General features: G+C 34.3%; 1 protein-coding gene across 2 annotated transcripts in view; it reads right to left on the bottom strand.

Annotated features, from left to right (window-relative positions):
• The window catches only part of LOC132916207 (uncharacterized), a 71,939-nt gene that overhangs the window by 17,780 nt on the left and 30,938 nt on the right, over window positions 1-23,221 (bottom strand). Inside the window, exon 2 of one of the 2 annotated variants that reach the window (XM_060975996.1) lies at window positions 13,018-13,430. In XM_060975996.1, coding sequence (XP_060831979.1) covers window positions 13,018-13,102 — 85 coding nt within the window. In that variant the 5' untranslated portion in view covers window positions 13,103-13,430. The remainder of the gene's footprint in view (window positions 1-13,017; window positions 13,431-23,221) is intronic. The other variant, XM_060975995.1, reaches the window with a different exon arrangement.

Here is a 23,221-nt window from a genome sequence, read left to right as displayed (position 1 = left end):
TATATTTTTATCATTCTCACCGTCGCCGGTTAATACACGCCCAGCGTGCGCCAGTTTTTACGCGCCTGTTTTTAGTCTTTTCGTTCCTCGTTCCCTCTCCACTCGATGTTCTCTTTCCTTTCTTTCCTTGATCAACAATTTTACGTATGAAAATGACCGGAGGCAAGGGGAGACCGTTGTTAAACAAAATTTCTACACTCTGTTAGTCGCACTGGCTTTGTAATTCGTTTAATTCAGATCGTGTTCAAAGCTGTACGGCTATTTGGACGCGTTGGAAGGTGAATTGCGTCGCGTATGGTGTTCATTAAATTATGATATTGAAAAATACGTAGGTGCGCTGTGAAATCGACTATTCCGATCGAACCAGCTCCGCGTTATTTAAATTACCTGAACTGAGAAGTATTCGGTAAATTGGGAATGGAACGAAATGGAATTAAACGTAGTATAGAAGGCAAATTGAATGGACCCGCTAAAAAATATTGTTCTAGAATTTTTGAGTATCGTAGAATTCAGCGACGCGCGTGAAAAATGCTACGTACACGTAAGTCCAAAAGTCAATCCCTGTCAAGTAAAATGCTATTTCCTGTTTGGCTACTGCAAGTGATTTACGAGGGGAACGTACAATGTTCGACTCATCGATTCTGCTCGGGTTTTGCATATGGTTAGAGCGCACTGTATGTACTAGTGTGCAGTAACAGGATGAAATCTACAATTTAAAATTTGACAAGAAACACTACTTTTTACAGATACCATCGGACTTTTATTTCTAGTAGAAAACGTTCCACTAATCTGTAAAAAAAAAAAAACGATCTTTTATGATATCACCAAAATTTTACAAAAATTTGTATAGTAACGCATTTCATATACAGTTTTGAATACTAAGATTAATAAAATATTTGTCACACGCTGATTAGATTTTTAAACGAAAACAAATTTTACATCTTTCGACATAATTTTCATGATAGTTCGATAAAAGAAATATCGTCCACGATAATACAATACGTACATAGCGATATTTTTATAATCTAGGATAAAAATTTTTGCAAGATAAAATCATCCAGAGGAATACTTTATCTCTGGCATTTCACTTAAAATAATTTTCATTTCTCCGCGTACCTACAATCTAAAAATACTCTGATTTTTTATAATTCCGCTCTTCCACATTCACCCCATCTTTTACTTACAAATATTCTCTTATTTCCATGAATACGACGCATTTCCGCGTCTAAAAGCAAACAAAAATCCACCCTAACAAACTCGATGCGTAAGCGACGACACCGTTAAAAAAAATCCTTGAATCTCCCTTGAACAAAGGGGACCTAATGAAAAAACATTGAAGCGTTTTTTTTTTTCTTAACAGGACTTGCATCCACCTCGAGGCTCGATTTTAACGCGGTCTGGTCGTACTACTTGGCAACAATCGCGGTCGTTTGCGGGATAATTTAGTCGCGTGTTGCGTGTGCTGCGAGAAAAAGGAGAAAAACCGAGGACAAAAGAGTAAATGTAAATTCGTTCTTAACGAGATATTCCCATAGGTGCATGTCCCGCGGGGAAGATTGCACACCCTTGTCCCTCGGCGAGGCGGCAAACGAAATCGTCGAAGTAGTCGAGCTGAGATTCCGCCCTGTTAAAACGACGTTAATCCCTTTTATAATAATATCCGCGTAGATTGAAGGACAACTTAATTAGCCGAGATTGTTAGGACCTCCGTGAAAGACCGCGACAATACTCTGCCGGACTGAAATTCGCCGATTATGCGGAGAATAACGTGGACTCCCTATTAAAGATTCATTTTCCGCCTAGCAATACGCCTTAAGATCAGCTAGTGCGTGTCTACAGGGCCCCTTTGCGCCATAATTTACCAAGTAACAATGTAACATCAGTGAATCGACAAGTTGCAAATCGTAAATTATTTAACGTTAATTAATTAAACTTTCTATTTTACAATTCTACGATTCTTACGTCAAATCGGACGGATAATGAAATGACTCGTAATTTATAAAGTTTATCTACTTTTAAGATATCGTTTGGTTGATCGCTAAATTTGCTAATCAAGCGCATTTATTAATAGTAGTAATTTAGTATTTGTAACTTGCGACTTGTAAAACTTCGTTAATGATACTGGTTCGATTGTACGAAAGTGCTTAGGTCTGTGTTATCGTGAAACGAAGCTAGTTCAGTTAGAACTGATTACAAGGACGAGTGGACAGTTTTTAACCCTTCTAATTCGATCATTAAATTTTTTATCCTGCTTCGTTAGAGTATCTTTAATTTTTGTCTTATATATATTAATCCTTTAAAATAAAATGAGCATTATATTACACAATTCTTATGAGTGCATCTGTAATTTATATTATGGAAGAACTATATCTAATTAAGTCATGAACTTATGGGCCTCATGACCAGGGTTTTTATAGAATTTTCATTCGATGATAAGTCAAGATACGAATCACTTTTTATAGTGTTACTAACACTATATCGTGAGTCTAGCTTCTGGCTAATATCTGGAGTTTTGTCTGTGAAAAAGACATAACGCGCTGAAATTTGAGATCGGTTTTGCTGAAAACAGAAATATATTTATGTATATTTAATTAATAATTAATAACGTAATATAAAATGTAATACAATATTAGGTAATATTGGGTGTACATCGAGTATAAAAGGATTTATTTACTCGTAAACTGTTTTGTTGGAAAGAATGTTGTATAATTTCGAGATGGAAATAAAACAGATGAAAATTTTATTTCATCAATATGACAGTGTATTTCATTAATTTTTTTCGAATTGTCTGCGATTCGAATATTCGTAACAGTGGTAGATAAACGGAAATACGCTTTTGATGGAAGCTGTGTTTGAGAAGGTAATTATTCGATAAATTCAAATTACTCGGTTGTTTATTTGAAATAACTAATAGAAAATACTAGTAGAAAGTACTGGATGAAAATATGTATTTTGTACATATTTTGAACGAAGATCTTAGTTAAGATAGCATTTTACGAAAGTTTATATACGATTTCACTTGAATAAATTTGTTTCTTTAATATCAACGGAATTGTATTTGATAAAAAGAAATTATTTGATTTCAAAAAAATGTCTGGTATGTATTTAATTCTTTTAATGAATCAAATAATTCCCTGAAAGTATGTATGAATAAAATGTTGATATTTTCATAGAAATTCCTTATTTTACGCGTATCAAATTGAAATATCGTGATTAATCTTTTAAATTAAAAGAAAAAATCTCTCTGAGAATTTTAATAAACAAGCTTCTAGTATTTTCATAAAAATTCCTTATTTTACGTGCGTAAAGATTAGATATCAAAATGAAGCCAGAAATTGTTGATGAAATTTCAGCTCGTACTTTATGACGTCAACTGAACGACCGCGGGAGGAAAAAGCGAACTCGCAATCGAGTTCGAGGAAGAAATTAAGTAGCCTGTACACGAAGGAACTCGCAACAAACAGATTGAATTAATCTGTTAATCTGTGGGTCTGTACGAGCAGACATGCAGAAACGTGGAATCTCTTACAAATTAGATTAAAGTAAAACGTCGTTAACGGAATGACTGGAAGCTCCTTGCATAATTTCCACCGTAGAACGAGCAAAGCATATGGCAACATATCACGAATTGAATCCGGACGACATGAAACAGCCGTATATTTCCATATGCGTCGCCTGGCCTTTGAATACGATCGGGCCACGCGATAAACTGGCGAGAAATTAGCTTGCATAAATCATACGTAGAATATAATAACAAAATCTGATGGTGTTGCGACGCTATTGGGAGTCGGAGTTCAACTAATTTTCAGAAACTCTAAGGATACAATCGTGTAAAATTAAATGCAACCCCCGTGAGACACTATGCAAGTGTCCTGAATCGATACTGTCCTCTTCGGAATATGTTACTAAGCGTTAAATGCAAGAGATCGTGCATTTGTACCTTAATTCCAAACTTAATATATTGTTCAGATGGTAATGTATGGAATATTGGATTTTGTTGCACTAATTCTTTAAATCTTTTCCTTTTCGATAAATATTTTTATCTTTGTAAATGAATCGTTGTATATCTACTTTATTGTATCTCCTTTAACTGTTCTGTGATTTTTTAATTTCTATATTTCAATCGCATTAATTTTACCAAAGAAAAGGACCTGTAATGTTTTAAGAAAATGTTTGATACAAACGAGAAGTCATGCACACGAACAATTTTTTTTCTATATTGCTGAAATTTTAAATATTTTTTAATATCAGAACAATACAAGATAAACAACATAACGCAACAAAGTTAAAAATGAAAATTCTATTTTGCTGACATTTACATATATCTACATATCGCATCCTTTCCAACATTCGGTGAAGTATAAATTACCAAACCAAATGAAATGTTTGGTGCATTGAAAATTATTCTTCAAATGAATTAAAATCTATCGTTGCTTGACAAGAATATTTTGAATATGAAATGTAATTTGAGAAAGACTGTAAGGCAAATCGTAACGAATTTAATTGGTATAAACTTTGTAAGTATCGTGGAAGAGGAAACGCACAGGACACACGCGTGAAGAGGGTTGACATTTTTAGTTGGACACTGTTTTCTTTTTCTATTTTTACGTGGAATGAAATAAATGTAAATGGTGAAACTATTGTATGAAATTTAGAAGTTTATCAAAATGAGAAATTCGTCAATAAAAATTCAGAGGATGAAGATAGCAAAACTACAAATTATAACTTATATACTAAGATAGCACATAAAAAGACAAATATTTATCCGATAATTTACAGAAACAAAACCGGAGAAAAATAATTGCAAGGAACGTGCTCGGAACTTTTAATTAATAATAACACGATGAGCTACCCGAGTTTATAAAAGTTCAAATAAAAAGTTAATGTAGCGCAGATGGTATGGCGTAATTATAAATATCATAGATTTTTAATCTGTTTAACTTTTCCTCGGCAGTGAAATATTTTTTTTCCATTTGTAAGAATCTCGTTTTAATCATCGTTTGGAGGAAATTGGTTCGGGAAGTTGGGCGTGCAATTAGCGTGCCGGAACAAGCGAAAAACCTGTGTCAATCGAGAAAAACACGAAGGTTTAAAACACTGACTAACGTCATAAAGGAATACGTAATAAGGGCATACGAGTCAAAGGTAAATGCTCGCGTTAATAGCCAATTACCAAGCAGTTTCCTGGTGGAACACGTTGCTTTCGATGAAAGCCTTACGCTTGCTAGCCGTATAATCGAAAATTAGGGTGCAGTTTGCAAGTGCTTAAGCAACAACTGTTTATTGATATAGTTAATGAATTTCCGCGCAAACTGTTAGGTCTCGGCAAATACTATTGCATACAACGCTGCGTTCCTCGAAAATAAATGTTTTCCGTAGAATATCGGAAGTGGTTCGTTAGAAAACAAGAAAGTGGAAAATTATGCGTTTGCAGAAATTTTGGGATATCGTGTAAGAAATATATTAAGAGAAAATATTATTTGAGAGGGATTTTGTTACGAGTAACTGATATATGGCGTGATCAATATAATTGGTACGTTGTAGACAAAAATAGCATAGCGAAAAATGAAATTTATTTAATAAGATGTAGGAGAAATGTAAACTATTAATATTTCTGTAAATATAATAGATTTTTCTAGAAATGCATTATATGTCTTATTATCAGGGATTCTAGACAATCGAACGTTAATTGATAATTAAAAAACACCTAATAAAATGCCGCATTTTTTACGATAATACTGCTATTATGCAAAAATATAGTCTGATGATACTGTTACCATTATGTTACATTGAGGGTAATAATTAATTCGATCGTAGCAGAGAAGGGAACAGCCAATTACCATAATCTAACTATTTACGAAGAATTTTCGCTACTTAAGCGAATCGTTCCTTATTGTGTTTGTTTCCCTTGTTCCCGAAAATGAATTTAATAGAGGAAAACGACGAAGTTTCATATAATTTAGAAAGTACAGTCAGAAATTTCGACTTGAACCACAGAGATTATTACGATCTCTGGTTTTCATGATATTTTACACTACGATATTACGTATTCCAGATTTATAATTTTATCTGCGGCACAACAAAAATTACTTTTATCTAAAACGTAACAGCTGAAGTCGATATGTAGTAGGACAAACATTTTACGTTGATTCTCATACTATTTAAAAATAGTATATAAAATATCTCATTTAAGGGCTACGAAATTTCAAAATATTTGATGAGAAAGTAATCTTCTCTGTCATGCAATTTACGCATATACACAAGAATATTCGCGTAACGTTAATGAATAGAAAAACCTTTCAATTTTACGATTATTTAAGATAAATAATATTAATACGATAGATCGAAATAGACTAGAGATTGGAGATAAAATTTCAAATCCTGTTAATGGTGTTGTAGAATACATCAAAACTGAATAGAGATTTCAATTCATGCATAATTATAAGTATGAATCACGATTAAATTGTCCACCTGTAGCACGCGACGTACGTGCATGAATTGTGCGCACCATCCATCACCGGTAGATAATAGCAGGTATTGGATCCATGTGCTTTAAAGACACAGAGCTTTGGGGAAGGTGGGATCAAAATTGATCCGCTATGCATTATCGTTATTACATTAAGTGGGTCGGAGTATAACCCACTAAGCTTCAAAGGCTTATGCCGAGAATTGAGTAAAGGTTAGTTATTTATACCCTAGCTGGTGAATGCTAAAATCGAAAATTTCGAGGAAGACACAAAACGGCTCAACGACATGTCTATAAAAATCAAGAAATTTCCAATTTTATGTGTATGAAGTAAAAAATAGAAGCCGATGATTTTAAATGACCGTTTCATATTCTATTTTATTGTAGTAATTGTCTGGTACAATCATTTAAATACGACAGTTCTCTTCTGTTTTTGGGGTTGTAGTTTTGAAGATATTTTTAATTCTATGTATCGAAGGGACGTAAAATATAGTTTTGTCATCCTGAAGGTTTAGGCATTTTCTATTCTATTTTAGTAATCACCTAGTATTTAAGTACACGCGTGTCTTATCTTTTACGGGGTTGTAATTTTAAATAGAAATAGAAGCACGAAGTATGCATGTTAAAGTGCATCTATTTCTGCCTAAACAAAAGGGACAAGTATAACAGAAGCATCTCGAACCGCATACTTCGTACTAACATGTTAGTCTAACTCACGGTATCTACCTTTCGAGGTTTTCTGTTTTGTTTAACTTGGACGTTACTCGAGTGTCTGGTTACCTTGTGCATTCTTTGATGTTTTAATGTACATTTATAACTGGCTGTTCCCGAGATCTATGCTTAGTTCGTGTGCAGGTGTTTTGTTTTAAACAAAAGTTTCATTTGCGTGTCATTATACGTGTATCAACATTTTTCTTCTCTCCAAACTTTACTTAATATCCATGCAAAGCTCGCTATACACTTTGGTGTACTTTGTTAGGTTCTTTTTAAACAGGGTTGACAAGAAATTGATATGAAATTTAGATCATGTTGAATAGTAAATAAATGTAAAGAATTGATGGAAATAAATTGACATAAAATTTAGATGACTAAATTCTGTTAGCAAACAGGACATGTAGAATCAGAGAGTAATTTATTGATGTTCATTTATTATTTATTTGATACTGAGAAAGTTGCGTTCAAAATTCAGTGTTTTAAAAATTCTAGTCAATAACCTTTATGAAGATCGAGCTACATAATTCCTTCTACTGATATTTCCTCGATATCAATTGTTTTTATATTTAACACAATATATCTTCTTTCCCATGCTAAATGTATAATGTATAATAATAGAATATCTTACAATAAGAATAATAATAATTCCAATCTTTTAGCACTGATTAATTTAATCAATTTTCTATATAGTTAACTTCATATAACTTTATATAACTTTTATATAACTTTTAGATCCCTTACATTTATCACCAACTATTTAACTAACTATTTTCGTTCTTAACTCAAACATGATAAAAATGAAATTTAAATTGCTTTAATTAGAATTGCTCCAAATAAAATTTGTAAGTCATGCGCAACTTGATTTTTAATTAAATAATTCGTATACACTACAATCTAATATTATTTGAATATAACTGGAACAAAAGTAAGTTGCCATCATTTCCCATCCCTCTAAGATCCAGTTTTCGAGCTAACGTTCCCACAACGCGCTCCTGTTTAATAACGTAACGACATTGTAGAGCGATAATTAATGGCGGCTGTTGGAGGGTTAAAAAAAAAGGTGAATGAGAAATGATTACACCTTTGACGGATCATTAATGAAAATCTACTCGGCGGAAAGTCGAAGAACAACATCGAATATTGTTGTCGGCAGCACAAACGATATTACTAAGCCGTATAATTAGTAGTAAGTGAGGCGTTATTAGTAATTAATTTGCACGTTTTAGGGAACGAAGCCTGCAATCTTCATAATTCAAAATTTTATACGGAATTCGGTCAAATTGCGTGACCTGTTTCCCATCGTCTTCATTTATCTCGAAACCCTTCTCGTTCGTCCCTTAAATCACTGAGAATGAATGAGGGACCGAACAAAAATTAATAACTTCTGAAATTTAGAAGTCGAACTATAATTATTTGAGATAAATCTGTATGCTTCTCTGAACTAATTAATAGTGAAGAGAATATGCAAAGTAATTTCTTCCTTGATTATTTCATTCTAATTTTCGAACAATTTTACGAACCTATTTCTATAATACTTTAGGCATTTTACATTGGTATGTTTTAGAAAATATAATAACATATAATAATAATGTATAAACTAATACAAAACTATATATTACATATAAATAATTATAAATATTTTTTTTTAATTGATGATTTACAGGTTTGTGGAAAACAAAGCGATATTATATATATTTGGAATTTTCACATGTGTTTGTACGATATATTTATACGTTTTGCGTGAAATTACTGAAAAAATCGTTATTAATTGTGTTATTAATTGTTGATTCTGGTCGTTAATTATTATGCTAATGAACATTTCATCTATGTATATTCAACGCGATATTTGAGAACTGTAAGTTAATTTTTACTTGTCTTTCGTATTTTAAATAATAATACTACCTCACTTATGCATAAAGAATAAATAAAATTAATATTCAACTGAAATCAATTCTAAAAAGAAAACACGTGAATTATAAAAAATCAAATACATGTTTCATGATGTGATCAGTACAATAAAATAATGTAATAACAAACGAATAATATGATAAACATCTAACAAAAAAATAATATTTCTGTCCCTTAATTTTTGTCAGCAAATTTCCTAATTATTTTCAATCAAACGAACATCTTTTTATAAGATTACAGTTTTGCCCTGTATCGAATAAAATAAAATAAACAAAGAAGTTTCAAGAAATACTAAATTCTAACAATAAATAAATACTCGATTACCTTCGCAATTTACTTAACCCATTAAGAACTCACCAATAGTTCCTCATAATATTATGAATACTTCAAGTTCTTTAAATTTCATAAAGAAGTAGCAACGAAAGAAAAAGATTAATGGGACCTATTTCATCGTCAAGATAAAAAATAGAATTCGTTAATGTAAATCGAGTGGGAAAAATCTTATAATTAATTAAAAATAAAGACATTCTACTACGATCAGTTAGAACAACGAACGAGTCGTGACTGCACAGCGTGTCAGTTCTTCAGAAGACATCCTCTGGTCGGCTACCATAAGTCACGAGCCAATTATAAGGGCGTCTTTGAACGGGTAAAAATCAGAGGCATTCGCGGTCCATCGACGCGGAGCCGCGTAACGACTAATAAGTAGCGCTTGCATTAATAATTAATTAGCGAGCTGTCGGCCAAGCGAGCTGACCAATTTCCATAATTCAACGACCACGGCAATATACAATATCGCGCGAGCCCTTTCGAACGTGAGGACCTCTAGCCCAGCAATAATGGCGGGGCCGATACTAATAATTACTGGTGGATTCGCACGCGAGTCAATTGCAAATTAGTCGGCGGCTGCGTATAATTGCCGAGTTTTTTGCCGGTGTCGAATCGTTAAGTTCCCCCGGTCTGCCTTGTATGGTAAACAGCCATTACGTCGCTCGAATAACGTTACGTGGGACGCGTTGTTCCTCCGGTGCGGCGCGGAGTCACGTGTACTTCCTTTTCCATTCTCCACCTCTGTCAAATTTTACGCATCGACGATCGATTAAGCTGGTTTAACGTTGAAACTACCGAAGTAGTCAACCTGACCGATTCATAATTTTTCATAGTAGTTTTATATCTGATTTACAATGCAGCATTTATGGGGATTTGAGTGGTTTTTGATGAAGTACGTAGGTATATTGTATGTATATGGGTATGGAGTTATTTTTTCCTTTGTTACTGGAACAACTAATTGTATGATGAACAAGTTATAATTTTTCATAATAAATTCATAAATTTACAACGCTGTATTTTTGGCGACATAAGTGATTTTTGTATATACATAAGGGATTTTCCCCGTTTGTTACTAGAGGAGGTAAAAGTAACCAGTTCAAAATTCTTCATAATAATTTTTGTAGATTGGAAATAGCGTACTTCTGCAGATTTCAGATTGATTTTTCATAAAATATATAGAGAAATGATTATTTGTTCTCTTTTTGCACTGTGTATTTCTCCATACGAATTTCATTTGAATTTCATTCGTACAAGCTTCGTGCTTCAATTGTCAATAATTCTAGAGTAAGTACGAATTTGTAGTTTTTCATATTATTTATCTAGTAAAAATAAAAGTAAATAAGTGAGTTCGGTTGTTGCTATTTTTGTCGAATTTTTGTATTTATTAGGATGTAAGATTGAACGAACAACTTTGTTTTCATTCGCTACGGTGCTGGTTGTAGGTGGTTTTGTTAATATCATATTATGTTCCAAGCAGATAGAAATTTCCCTTTTTGTCGAGTAGAAATATTCGTGGTAGAGTGGAGAATGGTGTAGTAGAGTGAAAATGCAAAAAGCGGGTTATACACGCCTGACGATTAAATAAGAACTCCTATATTTTAGATTTTTTAAGATCAACATTGGCAAAGTTGAATTAAAAAAGGAAAGTATTTAAATCTAGTAATCGCAATGATTTTGTTAAATAAATCAAAAAATATGATAAAAATATCCACGAATATTTATTACTACTACTTTATGCATCAAGTAATCCTAAAAAAATTATATAAAACGATAAATAAATATATTAAAAAGTTTGTAATCGTTATTTTAATTAAAAGCCAGCCAGAACTACGAATTTTACAAACTTCCTCAACGCATAATTTGCAGTAACAAAATTTATCTCCTACAATTCAAACAATTCGAAGAATCAATTTCCTATTGTTCGAACATTTTTCCAGTCAAACAATAGAAATATTTAACAACTTTTATTCGCGTCCATTCGCTCGTTTATTCATTCGTGCAACTACAATTTAATATAGGAAAAAAAGAGAGAAAAACGTAAAAAAAGAGCGCAGAATCGAGTGACGCAATTATTGACGTTATTATTTCTCCGGTTAATTAAAATAGCAGGGCTACGGTGGAGCGTGCGGCTCGAATAATTGCGACCGACGAATTGTTTAATTTGAATCGTCGTGAGTACGTGGAATTTAAATGTTCGCCGCTTTACACCCGCACGATTTGAATACCAGTGACCGGTGGTGGCGAGTCGAATTAAGGGAAAATCAGAAATGATTGTCACGTTGTCGAACCGTTGGATTATGTTCGACTTCGAGCTCGATGCCGTATGAATATTCATAGCGTTTCACCCCTTCGCGAAAAATTCCTAAGCAACCGACAGAGCGGCCCACGAATGCTCTATATAATTAATCGTATGCGTCGGCACGTATCTGATAACCGGATGATCCTTAATTCAGCCGCTCTTTATTTTGGGTAACACCTCTCCCGCTGAGTATCGCGCGCGGAATTTCAAACAATGCTAGGGAATTTTTTATCCTCGGGGGGAAAAAACTTCCTCCTCTTACCTCCTCGTTCGTTATTGAATCAACGCTGGAAACCGAGGCAAATACCAGCGTTCCTTTTTGCGATGAAATTGTAGAGATAGTAGAGATCGGAAACATGTTTGCATTGATTTAACACTGCTACTTTATTCCGTTGTCCAGACGAAGCTGTTTTCCATTTGCTCTTGTTAGAAAATTTTATACATTGATCGTGTTATTCGATTGTATGCTTTTGATTTTTTCTCGAATATAAATAAATACAGATGAAATGAAAGAGAAATACGTTACTTTAATTTTTGGTACGAATAAAATGTTATTTATATTTGTTTATCGAATTTGCTTGTTGTTTAATTTAATTTATTCTATATTTGAATATTACGTTATTCTAATTTTAGCTAGATTATTAATTCCCTCTTTCTGTCTGTCTGCCTATCTCTTTTAAAATAAATCTTCATACTTGTTGAAATAAAATCTTTTTAACGGCCAACAAGTCTATTTTTCGGAATTTACTTTCTTCTGTAATTTATTCAGCGAATAAAAGTGGAATAATTCTAACGAAGAAATTTAATAATCATTAAACTATCTTTACTAATTCTTCGAATTCGCATAATTATTCTCCGCGTTTCAAAGAAACCTTTTCCCCATTAACCGAAAGATGAAAAACTCATCCCTCTAGGCGGTCCGCGGGTTTCCATATTTCCCTTGAAAAAACTAGGAAAAAATGGAGGAGCAAAAAAGGAGGGTATTCTTTCTATCTAAAAATACTTCAAAAAAAAAAAAAAAAAAAAAAAAAAAAAAGAGACAGTAGAACATAACGAAATATTTGTTCCGAAATCCGTGCCCAAAAATTCATTTCAATATCTTCTACGATATCCTCTAACTGTGCAATATATCAAGAGAACAAAAACAGTATTCACGTGGAAATTGGTTTCGACGATGTTCGCCAAGGTTTTTATCGGGCAACGTCTAGTAAGATGAAGTATAGTCTCGATCGGATGAATTAATCTCGGAGCCGTCAGGGGGTGTGAGACGGAAGCATCGAGTCCGAAAATTCGCACGTACCTCGAGTTTCGACGAGAGCCCAGCAAAGATTGGCCAAGGAGAAGAGCAGCAGAGAAAGTAGGTAGAGCGCGGCATCCCATCTCATCTTCGTTGTTCCGGATAGCTTTCTCGGTGGCTGCCTTCACTCTTCTCTCGCCCCTCCTTCACCGGTCGCGCTCATCTTCTATCATCCCCCGGCGCGTTTTCAACGGTGCACGCCACGAAGGCTTCCGTGTTCCGGCTCGAGGACCGCACAGCACAGGCCACCCTCCGAGTCGACGCCAAGCCGTGGAATACAAGGATGCGGGGAAATGGTGGAAAAAGAGCGAGAAGAACGCTCGTGTCAGCGTGCTCGGCTTCACAGTCGGTGCAAGGGTGCTTATCACCTGGCTGATAACACCTGCAAAACAAATAGCCACTGTAGTAAACAGAGGCTACGTTTTCTCGTGTAATTAACCTGCTGGTAATCCCAAGGTGTGGCGAGGAATTTGTTCTCTACTCCTCCTCTATCTTATATGTATATATAACCAGCCAGAAATTTGGAATATTTCTCAGTTTTATTTATTATTGGATCTCCTGCTGACTATGTTATTAACGCTAGAATTATTACTGGACAAAGCGCGAGCTTGTGCCAACGAAATTAAAATGAAAAATACGTAGAAGGAAATATTTTATACGTACGATAGCTGGAATTATAAATTTATAAAATATCTGAAAAATTGTCGATCCATCATTTGTGATAAAAAATTCTGGTAGTTCTAGCGTCAATATACTCGGATGAATTGTTTCCCAGAGGCTAGGGCTCCTTCAAATTTCTCTTTAAGTTAGAAATATGATTTTACCGAGCAGTTGTAATAATTTGTCTTGCGATATAATTTTGTTCATTTAAATCTGACGTTGATAAGTCAATAAAAAGAACTTCATTTATAATCGAAGGAAAAGTATTTCTTAAGATTTTACAAACATGATATTGCCCTAATATCTATGTTTGCAGAAAAGTTTGCTAAGTCTGTTGAAGTAGTCATTATTATGTTATAAGGTAGTTAGCTAAGAAATAAAGAGAAAAAGAAAACTATATATTCATCATCCCTCTTTTCTCGTATATTCAAATAAAACCATATAATGATACACAAATTGAATGATACCAAAAAGTTAACTTCTCAGGAACTCTATGATCCACGTTTCACCACAGTAGCAAACTTTCGTTTCATAATTCTGATTTTTTATGACATAAACTCGTCCCATCTCAAATCTACTAAATGTCTCGTAGTTTATAGGTTGGAGTGTAAGCATCCTACATACATATACATAGTTGTTTTACGCTTCTATTTTTCCGTTTCTCGTTCTCCACGCTTTTTTCTCCAGCTTTTCTTTAGCACCCTTAACGAGTCTCGTACGTACTGCGAAATTGAAATAAAAGCGGACGAACGAGTCCACGGTTTCCGCGCATAAAGCGGCTGATTTAACCGGATCCTTTCTCTCTCTTTCTCTCTCTCGCATGCGGAATTCATTTCTGCGGATTCATTCCTGGATGTATCTATGGGAAGCGGTGCTCGCGGTGGTTACCTGCTCGCCGCCTCTATGAAGCGTCGTGAAATTAGTTTGCGAGGAAAATAAAAGGGAAATATGAGTGGAGATATTTAGTGGGTCGTGGATTAAGGGAAACATACCGTGGGGATCCTCTGTCCCTTCCTTTTTACGATTCCGAGCGGGAAAGTTACCCTCGCGCTCGAACAAAACTGAAGACAGGAAACCTACAGACGTGTGGAAAGAACGAATTGGACACGAACTTCGAAATGAATACAATGTGTTACACATGCTAATATTCGGACGCAACAGTATCTGTTTGTTGCTTTGTATAAGAGGGGGTGATTTAAATATCGCGTTGCTTGTATAATACGAACTATTTCTTTCTAACAATAACGTGTAACAAAAGATTTTTAACAGAAAAGAGGTTGCTCACTTTGTTTCCGAATTTCGATGCTGTCTTCTTCGTCGTGTCATCGAATAATAATCGTGCAATTTCACGATATATTTTACCTTTTACTCTATGACGAATTACATGTTGTCTTTTATCAAAGCCAGTATTCTTTGCTTTCCATGACATGTTAAATTTGTTATGGAAATATTGACACCAATTTCTTCTGGCGTAAACTATACAACATCTTTACAATTATGTAGAATAAATTTATTTCGTAATTCGGACAGTTTCTAAGAATTTTTAAATCGCGAAACGCAAACAAATGTCCTAGTGTTAGTACGTGAAAATAAGACAATTTTGGGTAAGAAATCTATCGTACAATTGAACGTTATTGTTAAGAAGAAATTGTTTATGTATCTTCAAGCTACAGTGAATGGTTTATATTTTCGTAAAATATGCAACGCGATATTTAAATCATTCGCTCTTTAGCAACCAACAAATAGAGAGAGAGAAAGCGAGAGAGCTTTTTTGAAATATTAATGTGCATTACTATAATATGTACATTGCAGAAACCTCTGTAGTTGGTTGATAAAATTATAAGTACAATCGAAAGGTTGAAATGTAAATGTCAATTAATAATGAACAAACGATACAAATGACAATTAAACTGTGATTGAGAGAGATAAACCTATAGCGTACAAATGAATAAATTTAACTAATCCAATACAATTTTTACCATATTCTTCCTCTAAATCTGCTAAGATAGTAAAGTCCCCATTTCTGACATTTACATCATTTACTATTTCAATTCTGTTTATTCAAAGGTTCAGTTATGTTTGATAAATAAATTGGGAATATATAGTAAAATTTATATAATAAATTTTGTATCTCGTATAATAAAGATACTTATGAGATTGAATATGTAAAATTCTTCTCTAGTTGGCTGATAAAATTGGAAATACTAATTCTATTTGGAAGAAGATAATTCTATAGTAAAATTTGTGAGGTAAGCATCGTGTTTGGTTAAAAATATACTACGCTTTATCACGTTTGTAAATATAGGTACTTGTATGACAGACGTAGTTAGATAAGTGGGAAGTGTAACAAAACTGTTGTCCATCTTAATCAGTAGAATTCTATGGTACTATGTGGTACTATGGGTCTACCATCAGAATTTTATATTAGTTCATCCCGTAAGTAAACGGTATAATTCTTTTAGGGCTGAATTCAAAACGTTAGACCTCGTGATGATAAGGGTTTTATAAGCAGGAATGGAATTTATAATATTCAGAATATTCTTACCATAAAGTATCTTAGAAATTATGTTATACAACAAACGAGATTAGCAACATATTATATTTTCAAAATAGTTACTTTGTTCCATGTTTATATTATATTCTACAAATAATTTTTATCTATATTTGTATTGCGGCACACCAATTAGTAATTTCAAAATATTTTACGCTGTTTTTTAATCCAATTCTTTTCTCTTCAGTTTTCAATATTTTAACGTTGCGTAACTTTTTAATAAATGTAAACTAATTAAGCCAATCGAAAACTTATCAATCTCTACGTATATCACCGATTCTGAATTTCAATCTCACATCTCTCTAATTACAGGTCGGAATACTCGTGTAAGTCACAAGATCGATCCCTGCTACCATCGCGCGCGAACAACTTTTCTAAGATCTCTCGGAACAGAGGCATTCGTCACGGTGCGGAATTGCGCAATCAAAAGTACCCGGTATTCCGCATCGTAAAGCATCCGGGAGTTCCCATAGTATCCCGTGAGCGAGCAGAATCCCTAGTGTGTCTCCGCTCGAGGATATCGTTCGGTGATCCATTAAACGATAACGACCATAAAGATACAGGTATAATAGAATCTTTCTTCAATTTCATCGCGGGCGTAACGTCATGGCACGGCGGCCAGTCGCGGATGGGCCGTTTTTACAGCGATAAAAGTGCTTCTTTATCCGAACCATGGTGAACTTATTCCGATCCCGTGATCCTCGCGGCGCGATCCATGGGATTCGCCGACGCGTCTACGTGCACGACCGCCTTCGTGTTTGCCTTGCTCCTTATGCTAAATCCCCGACGTGGATCGAGAAGGGATGACTGGATGGGAGTTCTTTTCGATCTTCTTCAGGTGGCTTCGCCGATCTGGCGAGGCGGTGTTCGTCGTCGGGAAAAGAAAAGGAAGGGAAAAGAAATGGAAACGAATAGAAAAAGAGAAAAAGGGAGGAAAAGAGCTGGAGAGAGTCTCGGTTAAGGAGTTGGAACGAAATTCCGAAAGTTCCTGCTCAGTGAAACAGGTCACGGAACGAAAGAGCCGTCGTGGAGGAACGGTGGCGGTCTTTAAAAAGTTTTTCCTAGCTCCATTGCGGCGAATCCGGCGCTGGGATGCCGCTCGGATTCCCCGGGGATAAAACAAAGGATAATCAGGTCGCTTTTTATTCCCTGGACGGGTTCTGTCGGGTAGTTGCGAAGCTGCCTCTGGAATTACCGGCTTCCGACCCTTCTTTTCCTGTCTTCGCCACTTCTAAGCTGCTCGAATTAGGCTACGTTAATCCTTCGATGCCTGGCCTTCGCTTCGGGCCTGCGGCAACCCAACAGCTAGAGAGGTATCGCTCTTCTTCTCCCTCCCTGTCACGAGACGTCTTCGTTAACGCATCCGTCTTTCGCCTTAAACAGACCACTTCTCGTTCATCGACGAAATTGGATTACGACGTGACGAGCCTCGCTTATGGTTTTTCGATGCATCCTGCGGTTGCTACCCTTTAGCTTCGTACGCTGTTGTTTGCGGCGTTTGGTAGTTGTAGCGGTTTGCTACGTGGTTTTTGACGTTGTATTTACTGATAATAGCGAATAGAGCAATTGAAATGGTAAACGATGTAAATGCCAGAAGCGAAGATTTGCAGTAGAAACAAAAAGACATTTCAGTTAATTCTGCCATTTATATTATTTATGTTTTAAACGTACTGTATTTTTATCGTGTGTCGCCTTTGCAGATTCAGACGGAGAATAAATAGTAAAAATTATATGAGATTAATTGTATCGATTTTTTCCAACTACAATTTATTTCCTGCGTATGATCATTGTATTTTAAATTATTAATAAATTAATTAATAATTAAAATAAATCAATCTACCACTTATAACTTTTTTCAGAATCTACATTTCTTTCTACTAGTACATTCCTTTTTATTCTTTTCCACTTGTTCCATTCCACGCGTTCGTTTCAAAATCGAAACCACTTCAACTTCGCATATACTGAGTGTCGCGGATGGTTATTTGGTTTGGTAATTACTAATTGCTCGATTATCGTCGTTATACCTCAAATAAACGATATTGATTTAGAGCGTGTATGTGATAGAAACTTTTTGCTTCGTTATTTGGCTTGTAACGCAAGTTGTTTTCTTCGTACGTTTTAAAGATGTTCATTTTGTTCGTAGTAATTTTCAGTATGCGAGCTGTTATTTAGCATAACTGGATAATTTGGATGATTTGCATTACTCGTATATGGTTATTTGATATTACAGTTTCTGATAGTTATGGTAGGTATCATGATCGATTATAAACGTGATATTGCATGAAACCTTCACAATTGTTAATTTGAAATTTAGTTTACGATTCAGATATCAGTTTCTATGGTACACAAAACGTTCATGTTTCGAATATGTTCTAATTTCAACATCGTATTCTGTAATTAGTTGAAATATTATGATAGACATATATTACTAACTTAATTAGATTCTTTTTTTTATATTTTATTAATAAATCGTACATTCTCGCGGTATGAAAATAAAACCTTTAAATCATTTCAATTCTGAGCATTTATGCATGGAAGATATAATTTATTATTAATTAGTGGACAACGTTACTCGATTCGTATTATTCATATTTTTGCTTCGTGGATGTTAAATGACTCAGTTTTATCGAAACATTCCGATACTCGCAGGAAACATACACAGCGATGCGTTATCAACTCTGTTTGAACTAAAATGTCCATCATTAATTCATTCATGAAGATAAGATAAGTTATTGCAACGAGAAATTCCTCCATCAAGAATCGCAGTGATATTGAGAGAGTTTGTAAAACGTTTAATAAATTTTCGTATCAGAGAACTATACAATTATTTTAGAAAATAATGTCACAGAAAAGAGATCACTTCGATCATTTAATATGTCTCATTAAACGGAAAACTATAGCCATGAAAAAGATAATAACGAAACAAAAATTTGCAAGTCGATATGTGAAAGAAAAAAAAGAAAAAGAAAGAAAAAGACGATGAAGAAGAAGAAAATAAAAATTAATACGATTGAATATATTAATAATTGTATGCTATACGCTTCTAATGAATGGCAGATTTTTTATTTAAACAAAAATAATTCTACTTCTCTAATTTAATCTCTATAAAGAGATAGAAATAATAAAAATTTGTGGCATACCTTTCTTTCGAATTATATTCACTTTCATCTCTAGCTTTCTAATCTTTTTAGTGGGTTTTTAACGATTAGAACGTGTTCTCGGTGGAAACGATGAGAATCTTGCTATTATCGTTCGTTCGTACAACGTAATTGTCGTATTCACATCTCGCGATTTTAAAGGAAAGTTTCACGCACAAAGGAAATGCTAAGAACAAGGACTGGGTATTTTGTATTCAGGACACGTTATTAACGGACGTAAGCACACCTTTAACAGAAGCTTTTTACACTCCTATATTCAGCACGCGACCTTAACAGTTCAACTATTCGGCAAATTCTCGACATCGTGCCGTAAGACCGTGTTCTGAATATAACAGAGAAAGCAGTTTCTTTCATAAAAGAACAGAAAGCTTTAATTTTTTATAATTCTTGAATGTCTACGCGTTTAAATATCAATTTACAAGAGAAAACTTTCTATTCTGTTACAACTTTCAATAGTTTTCCTATTTACTAACCTACATAGTATCGCTTTATCTTCTTCCCGTACTACCTGTCGTTGTTTGTAGTATTTAGTATTTAGTAGTTATATATTAGTATTTAGTTAGTAGTGTTTGGCTTGTAGTAGTCATTTCTCAGATAATATCACGTTTATATACATGTAGGTCACTGATAAACCAAGCTGATCAACTTTATATTCTGAAAGTTTCTCAATTTTAGTACCAAAACAGTGTTTAGTAGTGTTTAATTCCTCAGAAATTGAACGATTAATCTGAACGATGTGGATTAGTTTGGCTCTTTTGTGTCTCATTTTGCCAATTCACCAGAAGAGATGAAATATTCTTTAATTTTGAGATACACGCGGAAATTAATTCTGAACATGAACTGTTTTCTAAAATAAGAAAAATACCTATTTCAGAAAATTGATCTTCTTAAAAGATCAGGAAGCTGGTTTTCTACAAAAGAAGAAAAAAACTGACGATGCATAATTTTGATATAAAATGCCTAAAAATAAGATCTACGGTATTTATTAATAAACAACGTATTATCCATTGTTTCTTAGAACTATATTTTTATTTGTAATTCCTTTTCCATAAAATTGTTAAAAAATCGAAAACAAAATATTTGGTCGCAACATTTCTCTATATCAATTCAACATCTGTTACCTTTTTTAATTTCCAGCGGCACATTAGCATCATAAAACGATAGAATAGATGAAAATCTATCCATGTCAAGTTTAAAGAATCGAGTAGTCAATTATATTCTTTTATTTCGTCCGATATGGTATTAGTAACATGCGACTAGACATTTTCATCATAGATACCAAAATATTTTTATAATACTCGCCTCATGATAATTTCAATTCCAAAGCGCAACGATAAAAATCCCAGAGTTCATAAAAAATTCGTAGTTTATCTAACCCGATATAGAATTCCTCCATAAGTTATTTTCGTACAACGTCATATTCTCGCTCGTTCTATTCCGACGGAGCTGTTTCGTCTGCCGTGAAATTTATGTTCCCGAAGAAGGGAACCAGCGACGCGTGTATCCAGAAACAATGCCAATACCTATACACGATGTTATCGTAGCCTAAGTAAGTAGCTGCTTCGAAAGTTCCGCTCCTTAATGACGATCGGATCTCGAACTTCGAGCTCGAGATCACCTCAACCGTAATGATCGAACTTGCGATCGAATCCAGCACGGTAGAAGTTGGAACGGTCAGTGTTACGACCAGCGGTTTCATGCCGTTTGGTTGGTAAGATTTCTCTCACACTCGCCAATAATCGTATAAACTCGGAAAACAATATCAATGGAAGAGGGTCTGATTCGATGGGAACCGATAAACGTTTGTAACAAAGATGGACTTGAAAACTGAACATTGACTTCTCTATACTTTTCTATGTAATATCCTCATCCAACAGACACAAGTTAGATTGAAATTGCTCCATAAAAAGATTTTTATTGAAAGAGAATTGCAGCTTTTAACTACCGAGGGAATCGAAAGAATAAACAAAGCAGCAAAGATAGAGAAAACATATGTTTATGCGATAGTTGGGTTTTCAAATTATAAGATGGAGCGATTCATTTAATGTTTGATTGTTGGAAACGTGGTCTGGTTTGCCCATCTCGATGATGTCACCTCGTATCATGTATTATTGATTTACCAGAAATTAGGTACACATTCGACATGGAAACATTTCCAATATCTAGCTTTCATTTGATCAGGTTATTAACGAAGAATGTTAGTTGAAACTTTTTGATCAATTTACAGGTGAAAATTGTTCCGACTGTTTATTCATTCTGATTACTTCTTTATTAAATTCCGTGACTGCAAAAACAATTAAACGCACGTGTGCACTTAATAATGCACTGCTGACAGTTTGTTGATTGCCCCCATTATATTTATTAGCCGCTACATCGTCTACTGCTAGTACATTAAATACAATTTAATTTATGGACCAAGATATTAATTTGCCATTTTACCATCTACATTTACAACCTTACGTACAATTTCATATCCCCATTCCGATTTATGTTTCAATTACTCCATACGATACGTTTAATTGCCTAAAAATAAACGACATAGTGTATTTTGTGAAAATTGGAGATGGTGTACAAATAAAGCTTTTGAAGCATCTGTCGTCCAAGACGAAGATTATCAAAAGATCGTATATGGAATGAAAGTACTTAACTTTCAGAGTACGTAATGTGCGATACAAGACAAAGTTTATTATCTAGATAAAAGAATCTTCTTGCGTAAAATTGTAGGTTGTAGACTTATAATCCTTACAATGTTATTAATTGTAATTTACAAAATTCATTCAATCATTCGAAAGATTTTTTATAAATGGGCGATAATTCGTATTTTCAATCGTAACTATACTTTCATGCGTTGAGCGTACTTTGATTCTCGAGAAACAATTTCACAAAAAACGATCAATCTGTCTTGCCAATTTTTTGAAAATACCTTCAGTAACGAATTATTCTTCTATCGATTCTACAGTAAAAGCCCATCGATAAAATGTTAAGAGCCATTCTCTATCAATGTTAACAAAATTAAACCATCAACGCAATTTTATTAGCGCATGATCTACTGCATATTGTACGGGAATTAGTGAAAATATTAAAAATATCAGAAACCTCTATCTCTTTCATGTTCGATGCTAACGCGAATATCAAAAAACCCTCGATATATATTTAATTTAATTTATACTATATCCCAGATATTTAACAACCACGTATACCTAATATTCCTTGTGGTATTTGTTTCAATCACACGTATACGGATTCCTGTCTACCCTTGAACTTCCCGACGTGTACATACTTTCGAGTCAATAGGGGCCTAACAAATAGAAGAGCACACTCCATCTGACCGAACCGCGCCGGGGACGAAACGAAGCTCGCCCAGTTGAACAAATTTCCGTTTCCGTACAAGTGCGCGTAATTTGAATCTTTGAACGGTAATTGGATAGTTTGAGATACTCCCGGCCTCGGTCCAACAAGTTACTTAGTTTAACTACTTTATTGCCTGTGTACACGGTTGCCGGCCAACGGGAAGGATCGAAGTCGTTCGGCCACGCTGCTTTTCGTCGCTTACTTACAATTAGCTGCTTCTAATTGCAGCCACGTTTGATCGACTTGGCCTAACTTTCCTCGTTCTTCGTTCGACCGTTCGTTCGCTTGATTTCTTCCGTGGCCGACTTCGAGTTCCGAGGTGGAATTAAATCTAGGGAAACCTGGAGAACTTGATGAAGCAATCGTAGCGAGGATATCGAGTCGCGATCGAAGAAATGATAAAGAAAAGATGAAATTTATGTTATGGCTATTTTAATCTCTCAATGTTTTAAACGCGTATCATAATTTTATTTGGAACAAGATACTT

Source organism: Bombus pascuorum, chromosome 2 (genome assembly GCF_905332965.1).
Source record: "Bombus pascuorum chromosome 2, iyBomPasc1.1, whole genome shotgun sequence".
NCBI classification, from domain to species: domain Eukaryota; kingdom Metazoa; phylum Arthropoda; class Insecta; order Hymenoptera; family Apidae; genus Bombus; species Bombus pascuorum.
The sequence above is the reverse complement of the archived record's forward strand: the minus strand, read 5'-3'. Positions and strand labels throughout refer to the sequence as shown.